The sequence below is a fragment of the Austrofundulus limnaeus genome, unplaced genomic scaffold (assembly GCF_001266775.1).
Source record: "Austrofundulus limnaeus strain Quisiro unplaced genomic scaffold, Austrofundulus_limnaeus-1.0 Scaffold706, whole genome shotgun sequence".
Taxonomy (NCBI): Eukaryota; Metazoa; Chordata; class Actinopteri; order Cyprinodontiformes; family Rivulidae; genus Austrofundulus; species Austrofundulus limnaeus.
Window position 1 is genome coordinate 31,987 of NW_013953108.1, and position 8,694 is coordinate 40,680.

An 8,694-nucleotide genomic window follows, 5' to 3' on the forward strand; every position below is an offset into this window, starting at 1 on the left:
ATTTATTTTTGAGCTAAATATTTAAGTTGCAACTTAAATATTTAACTCAAAACTAAATATTTAAGTTGCAACTTAAATATTTAGCTCAAAAATAAATATTTAAGTTGCAACTTAAATATTTAACTCAAAACTAAATATTTAAGTTGCAAGTTAAATATTTAGCTTGTGTACTAAATATTTAACTTGTAAGTTAAATATCTAGTTTATAAACTATGACATTTATAAATATATGAATCATTTGGTGAAAAACTGACTGAAAAATAAATCTGTTCTTTTTTTCTTATACAAGGTTAAATAAAACAAACATATTCATGGTAATTTTTGACTGTTTAAACGGGACAACATAATCAGTCCAAACATTTTAATCTAAGCACAGCATCAGCCTCACATTATGCTTGATCAGGAGGACATGTCGGCCTTCTGCACACTTACTCTAAGGCACTTTGTAACCTGAGRTCCGATGAAGAAGAACAGCAGGAAAATAACTGCAGCAACACTCAGGCAGACCAAGGTCAGGTCCACAATATTGTCTTTGCACTGGTCCTGGGGAAGATCATCTGAGAGGAAAAACATCAAGCACAAAAAAGAAAGTAGAACAAGAAGCAACAAAAGAAACACTTTAATATGAGTGATGGACAGAGTTTTTCACCTCTAACTATGATGARGGTGCCGTTACTCTCCCGGTTGAAGCTGCTTTTTGACTCCACGTTGAAAAAAACCCACTGGCAGGAATACAAGTCTGTGTCGCCCAGGTCCAGCAGGGACAGCTTTATTGTAAACCCTAACCCCTCCTGCTGCTTGACGGGAGTTACAGTAGATCTGTTCTCAAACTCTGGATCAAATACAGTCTTCTTGATGACTCCACTGTGGAAGTACAGGTAGCCAACGTCCTTGTCGGAGAAAAACCTGTGCAGAAGCAGTCCTAAAGGTTGCAGCTGGGATGTGCAGGTGATCTCAAAAGATGAGTTCACTCTGACATGAGAGATCGATGAGGGGCTTTGGGAAACTGCCAAGAGAAATGGAGCTTTATTAACAGAGTTACATCAAATAAACAAACAAACAACAGTTTCGAATGATGAAAAAAAAAAGTTTTTAATTAATAAAAAAATTAAAATGTTCACTTTAAACCAGTTTGATAGACATTAAGACACTTATTTTGAACCCGTGCACATGAATAATTCATGCTGAAACTTCAAACATGTTGGTATTTCAGATGCTTGGGTTGGTTTCTACAGGATGTGACTTTGACCAACACCCAACCCAACTCTGTCCAGTAACATTTAATAAATGAAGCTTCCCTTTTAGAATTTTTCTAAAAACATTTTTGCATTTAGAAAAAACATTTTCATGATCATTTTAAGCATAGATTTCTTGTATTAGCACCTTTACCCAAACCACTTTTTCTACCATTGTTCTTTTAAAGACAAAGCACCAAAGGCAGAAACAGGATGAAGCTGCAAACAGGAAAAGATGACTCAGACTCATTGCTGAAGACAGCAGCTTTGTTAGATCTTCTTCTTTCTCTCACATGCAAACACACTCACCTAAACTGAGGTTTACTACTAAAGGTAAGTAGAAGAGTCCCCACAAACAGGTCCAGCAGTGGGCTTCCATCATGCACCCCAGGCTGCAGCAGGTCGGCCCGTGCACAGACACCCTGATGCAGCAGCTGACACATCAACAGCCTGATTGCTGCTTGAAAGGCGTATCTGTGGTGAGAGGAGGAAACTATTGACACTTGTCACATCTTCAGCTGTGTGTGGGTGTGTTCTTACACAGCAGTTAAACTCTGTTATTTGTAGTTCTATATCYTCCCTACCACCAGAGGCGGTGCTTCAAACACTGAGTGATCATTCTTGCGCAGGTCAAGAATTAATACCAACAAAGTCACCTGTGACCTGCTGGTGACCCACGTGACTCTATAAAGTCACGTGACATCCGACGCTCAGTCCCTTTGTTCTTCTCGCGTGCAGGTAAACGGAGTACAGGTGGTTGTTCTAAGCTAAACAAGCTTTAACGGTTACCACTGCTATTTCCGTTATTGCTTGATGCCAGAAGCCTCGTGACCGTTCACGGTTGGAGCTGTGGGTGAGCCCTCCCTCCAGGGGCTAAACAAGCTACTTTTACCAGGTAGTGGCTGTTGATAGAAGCTACGATTGGRAAGTTTGTTTGTTTTCTTCTCAACGACACCAGTTTACTGTTCGCTTTAAGATGCCACACATTGTTTGATTTCTTAGTGTTGTGGCTTATTGACTCATCGGTAGTGTTTTCAGCTCAATTTGAGTCTTTTTTTATTTACTCTTGAGGAGTTGTAGAGACAGTCACCAGTAGCGTTTTTCTGCTSGAGTGACTTTTTCTGTTACTATTGGTCATAGGTATTGTAGCAGTACGATGCTGATTTATGTTGTGCGACCTGTCTGGCTCAGCTCCAGCCTGACGATGGACATGATTTGTGTCCTTCCTGCCTGGATGTAGAACARCTTAGAGAGGCGTTGACYGATAACGCGTGCCCTAATTGTAGCYTTATGCCGCGAGCAGTSAGGCTGGAACGGTTGGCTGTGCTGCAGCAACCAACTGACTGGGTCACAGAGCAGCAGACCCCATTGATACCAGAACAGARGAKGTGCCTGAAGCGGATGACTGTCACAGTTGCTGAGGTCCCAGCGAAGTGAGCCAGACAAACTGACACTCAAAMGTTGTCCACAGAGATGGTTCAACTTAAATCTGAACTGGCCCAAATGAAGGCCCTCCTCCAGTCTTTCTACACTGGTGGTGGCAGTGTGGTTTCCCCTTCTGAGCCAGAGAGAGTGGTCCGGGATGAAGACATCATCTCAGTAGCGGCCTCAGGTACACAATTCRGGGAGGACCATCCTGAGTTGGGATCCAGGGCGTCTGGTTCAGAGTCCAACATGTCCCAGGGGGACTCAGGGGAGTCAGTGATSACTACAATTAGGACAGCTCTTTCTCATTTGTAGCTAGATGTCTCGCAGGTTCGTCCCARTGCTTCAAGCGCCTTTTTTRGGCGCCGTAATTCAGACGTGYCTTTCYTGGTCCCTCCTTCAGAMGASTATATYAYGGAACRGCATGCCTGTTGGGAAGACACTAAAGCGTTTTCACGTCCAACATCAGATGGTAGAGCCCTGGCTGCCATGCAGGAGGCACCTAAGTTTGGGTTGGGTCAGATGCCTGCTGTGGAACCAGACATCACCTCTCTTATTGTTCCACCTGATGAGGCCTTGAYATCTAATGTCRGGTGTCCACGACCACAATGTTGTCTTACTGACGACCTGCTCTGTAAGGTGTATGACTCGGGAGCTCGCATGGGTTGTATTGGGAACTCTCTTTCCCATTTAATGTCAGCCTTGTTCTCCTCTCTAGAGGCAGCTATGGTGGACCATTCGACCCAAGATCTGTTTGATGCGTCTCTGCAGGCATTTGGACTTATGACTAGGGAGCTCGGATGCACGCTTTCCACATTGGTTCAGGCTAGACGCCAGCTTTGGCTGGCGTAATCGCCTCTTACTGAACCTTGTAGGAGAACCCTAAAGGCCCTTTCAGGTGGTGCACATCTGGAGAGTCTTTGGCAGGGCAGAGGTGGACCTCTTTGCCTCCAAGGAGGCAGTTCATTGCCCCCTTTGGTTCGCCCTGGCAGTCAAAGCCAGCCCTCTGGGATGCGACACACTGGCACACAGTTGGCCCCAGACCCTTCTTTATGCCTTCCCCCAGGTCAGCCTAATTTTTCCAACTCTCTTGAGGGTTCTTCGGGAGGGCCACAAGGTTCTCTTGGTGGCCCCCTTTTGGCCGGCGAGGACTTAGTTTCCTCTGCTYTACAGGCTTTGCTCCAGCTTGACGATGCGTCTCCCCTCCAGGAGGGATCTATTTTCCCAGCTGGGGGGCGGATTCTCCATCCCGATCCAGATCGACTCCAGCTGTGTTTGGCCCCTGCAAGGCCTGGTTCCACTTTCTCAGAATATACTGGACAGGTAGGACAAACAATGGCTAACGCATGGGCACCATCCACCCAGGCTGTTTATGCTAATAGGTGGGCGATCTTTGAAAGTTGGTGTCATGGAATAGGGCAGGACCCGGTACAGTGTTCAGTCTCTGACATACTGGACTTCCTGCAAGGATTACTAGATCGGGGACGGTCTCCGTTCACCTTGAAAGTATATGTAGCGGCTATTTCCTGTTGGCATGTCAGGCTGAATGGCTGTTCAGTGGCCCGGAACAAGGACATAGTTCAATTTTAAAAAGGTGCTAGGCGCCTGCATCCACCAAGCTGGCCTGTGGCACCGGCTTGGGACCTTTCTTTGGTGCTTGAGGGTCTCCGGACACCCCTGTTTGAGCCTCTAACATCGGTAGACCTCAAATGGCTCTCATTAAAGACGGCCTTCCTGTTGGCCATGGCCTCTGCAAAACGTGTGAGCGAATTACAGGCTCTATCTATAGCCAAGCCATGCTGTCGGTGGAACTTGGATGGTTCAGGTGTGACACTATGGTCTGATGTTCCTTTTACCCCTAAGGTGGCAGTGGCGGCAGGCAGTACYCWGCTGCTTCAGCTCYCCCGTTTTAACACTGGGACCCCCTCAGAGCCTCTGTGGTGTATGTGGAGGTGTATGTGAGATCCACAGCACCTTTCTGAAAGACACGTCTGCTATGCAGGCCCTCGGAAAGGGCAGGCCCTTTCTAAGCAACGACTCTCACACTGGGTCGTGGGGCTAATCGCTAAGGCTTACGCCTCGATGGGTCAATCACTTCCAGAGGGTGTGAAGTGTCATTCCACAAGGGGCCTGACGACCTCGTGGGTCGCCATGACTGGAGTGCCGCTGGACATCATATGCAGTGCGGCCTCGTGGACATCACCAAGCACCTTTGCTCGGTTCTACAGAGTGAATGTGGCGGTGCCCCATCCCCTGCAAAATATTCTGCAGCAGCTTCCTCCTGTATCCCKGTGAGGTGAGTGGTGTTGTGGGTTTTACAGATTCCTCYTYACTTTGTTYACATGAGTCATCCAGTGCTTGAATCACCGCCTCTGGCGGTCAGTAGGGATGAAGTAGAACGAAAGTTACAATTGTAACTATGGTTCTATGAATCCTGGATGACCGCCAMAGCGCTCGGTCCCTCAGAATCCTTGTAACGCGAGAAGGTTGAGGGATTGAGCGCRGGATGTCARGTGACTTTATTGAGTCACGTGGGTCACCGGCAGGTCACAGGTGACTTTGTTCTTATTAATTCTCGACCTGCGCATGTGCAAGAATGATCACTCAGTACTTGAAGCACGCCTCTGGCAGTCATCATGGATTCATAGAAACGCAGTTACAGCTGTAACTTTCATTTTATTTGGAAAGATGCTCTATCAWGTCGCACAGATTTATACAAAAGATTAAGGTTCACCCACACCGTAAGTCCAACAGTAATTCCACAACTTACAGTTCACTGAAAAAGTATTCACACCTGTTGAYCATTTTCACATTTTGTCATGTTACAACCACAAACTTTTAAGTACATTACTGGGCTTTAATGTGATAGACAAAAGAAATGTTTTCTTTTTTAATATTTATTACAAATAAAAATCTAAAACACATCGATGACTGGCATTTGTATTGTTTCTGGAGGATTAAATGTTTGTTCTTRCTTTGCCAAATAAACCAAGCTCCATCAGACAGAAAGGAAACCTTGTACCAACAAGTCTTTTTTTTGAATCTCAGTTATATTTAGGCCTTYACTTTGACTTGGCAGACCTGTTTCAAATAATTAAATWACCTACTCAGAATGTCAAWAAGTTTAGCAGAAGCCTGACCTCTCCTTTATTACCGTCAGGTGTGTTGAAGCAGGGAAACATCTGAAACATGCAGCACAGTGGGTCAGGAGGAACAAGGTTGAAGACCATCTATTCATGAACCATCCAGTATCTGTATTCACTTCTTCACGTTCAGGTCACGAGGGTCACTGGTTGCCATGCCCAGGGCCAGGGTTCACTCTGGACAGGTCACAAGTCCATCCCAGCCACAGGGATGCAGACCTCTGATCTACTGTAGTTCTGACTGGAGGGTTTGGGTCGTTGTCCAGCTGGAAGCTGAACATCAGCCCTATAGTCTAAAGTTTTTAACAGGTTTTCTTCCAGGTTGGTTCTGTATTTAGCTCCATCCATCCTCCCAGGGAATTACATACAGGTTTGAGGGTTTTGCAGTGGAGTCGTCCACTAAATTCCCGTTCAAAAGACCTTAGTCCTGTTAAATTTGCTCTAGTATTTTCTCTTCAGGGGAACTATTTTCTCAGTCAATCCAGATGGCAGGTCAGAATTTGATGATTAACTTCTGTTGTTTTGGACATACTGTAGCTCCTTGTCTTGGAGARACTGGTTTCTAGCAGCACCATGTCCTCTTCACCACCCGGGCCACAGGTTAAGCAGGGGGACACACCAGGGTCTCTGGACTCTGAATTARACTGCTGCATGTTTGCTGCCCATACATCACTTTCATGCAGTCTTTGTGARACTCCATCCATCCAGTCACTGCATGCATGAATCATTCCTCTCTGCTCTCATCAGTTCCTGATTGTTTGTTCCCTGATGCCCCGCCCCCACCAATCATTCCCAAACCCAGAGATACCTGCCAAATATTCCAACACCTAAGGATGTGGAAAACATGGCTGCTCCATGCTGTATCAGGGAGGCTGGACGATCTGCAGTAATTTCAATGATTTCAGCTGTTCAAGCTCCAGCTGTAGATTGCTGCATGCCTGCTCCATGTATGGTGGATCTCCTGCCCCACAATCCTACATCTTCAATAACGTGGCTAAGAAGACATTTCTCCACACCTGTTCAGATGAACACTCATATCTGCTCATTTGGACAGAGARTTTGTGTAATTTTGGGGGAAATTATTTATTTCTAACTTGTTGCCAACAGTCAAAGCCCAGTGAGATACTAGTTTTTGTGTTATAACATTCATCTTCTAAAATTTAAGAAACAAGAAACACAAAATGTCACTGACTTCAGAAAGTCTCCACAATGATTCACTTTTTAAAATATTCTTTATGTAACAGCCTGTCCTGATGATACACTCGTTTAATCTTTTTTCAGGGCTGAGTGCATCTTAATGACAAAGTACAAACACAAGTTTAAACAAATTCTGCACTGTCATGAACTGGAGACAAAAACCCAGCGTGCAGCCAGGTTCAAAAAGAAAAAGGCAAAAAGCAAAAAGCAAGGTCTTTAATATAAATCATAAAAGCTGACAGTGCAGCTGAAAAACTCAGTTTGTCAAGGTTTTACCAGGAACAGGACATGATCAAGGTCGACAGCACAGTGATCCAACAAAGACAAGATCACAAGACACTGAATATAAAGGGAAACTCATGATTACAAACAAGAAACACCTGGGGAACACAAGGGCAAGCAGGTGAGTGTGGGCGGGGCATCAATCAGAGAACACAGGGGAAACACTGAAACACTAAGGCATGAAATGACAGACCATGACATGCACATTTATTACAAAATCAAAACAAACACAAAAACAGAAGTGACATTTCCATAAGACGTCTGGCTTTGTGAGCTTATTGTAGTGAAAAATAACTCTTAAAGAGATCAGGTTTACACTTCAGTGTTTTATTATTTCTAAAGTTTTGACAGAAAATCAATGCTCCTGCTCTGCCCAGCTTAATGTTCTGAAAATGAAAAAGAAAACTACAGTTTTTATAAAAACAACTGTGAAGACTCGCCCTCCTGTTAATGAGGCCAGAGAGAACTTTAACCAGAACTTAACGTCAGTTAACAGATAATATGTTTTTTCCATTATATTATCCTTTTATCAAACCAACAAAAACAAATCATTTCAGACKGAGAACTCCTGCAGATCAGACAAAATGTAAAGCTCCAGGACACACTGTCAATAAATAATCTGTACATTTATTTACATTAATATTCAGCAGCAGGAATGTCTTGTTTCACAACACTCATGTAGTTGATGTTGTGTTCTTCAGCTACACAAACCACCTGAACCACAATCACTCAGGCCAAATACATTWTTACAACAAGTTAATGTTAGATTGAAGTTTCTACACATAGGCACATGAATTATGTGGGGTTTTATTACATCCCTTCTCTTTACTCCTGCAGTATTTATAAAGAAAACCCAGAGCAGCTGCAGCAGTGGCTGCAGCGAGGACAGCAAGCACAACGGGTGTGCTGTGTGAGGGGGTCTCGTCTCTTTGCTGGGTCTTATTGGTGCTGAGCTCCTGCAGCAGCACAGTCTCTGACAAAACAAAAACACTTCATTTAAAAACAGCTTGTTCTGCATGMCTGAACAAATGCACAACCATCACTCACCGTCCAGTTGTACTGTGATAGGAGCAGAAGAATCCATCCCACAGTTTGACGACAGCCCAACTGTGTAATTCTCATTTTTAGACACGTTGAAAACAGTCAGTGACACATAAGTGAGCCTGTCCCAGTCACAGGTGTAGCTGCCACTGCTGCAGGATATACCATCACGTGTGTCATCATCTGTTCCTGGTTTTCATCAGTGAACAAAAGACATTAGTGCTAAAGGCACGGATATAACAGACTCTGTTTGAACCAGTCAGAAACAACATTTAAGACTTCTGTTTAATATTATTTTAGTCACTGGAATATAAATGATAAAAATGTTTTTATGTCCACTTTTTTATATTGTATGGGATTTTATACATATG

General features: G+C 44.1%; 1 protein-coding gene and 1 long non-coding RNA gene across 3 annotated transcripts in view; both read right to left on the minus strand.

Moving 5' to 3' along the window:
* Positions 1–1,620, minus strand: part of LOC106532002 (uncharacterized) — a 4,014-nt gene extending 2,394 nt beyond the window's left edge. For both annotated transcript variants that reach the window (XM_014027979.1, XM_014027978.1), the window contains exons 1-3: positions 1,545–1,620; positions 650–1,006; positions 433–557 (exon numbers count right to left, since the gene is read on the minus strand). In XM_014027979.1, coding sequence (XP_013883433.1) covers positions 433–557; positions 650–1,006; positions 1,545–1,617 — 555 coding nt within the window. In that variant the 5' untranslated portion in view covers positions 1,618–1,620. The remainder of the gene's footprint in view (positions 1–432; positions 558–649; positions 1,007–1,544) is intronic.
* A 5,304-nt stretch (positions 1,621–6,924) lies between these two features.
* On the minus strand, positions 6,925–8,507 carry LOC106532003 (uncharacterized). Its single transcript, XR_001312012.1, has 2 exons — positions 8,330–8,507; positions 6,925–8,255 (listed from the first exon to the last, which is right to left on the minus strand). It is a non-coding gene; the product is annotated as an uncharacterized LOC106532003 (long non-coding RNA).
* Between the last annotated feature and the right edge of the window lie 187 nt (positions 8,508–8,694).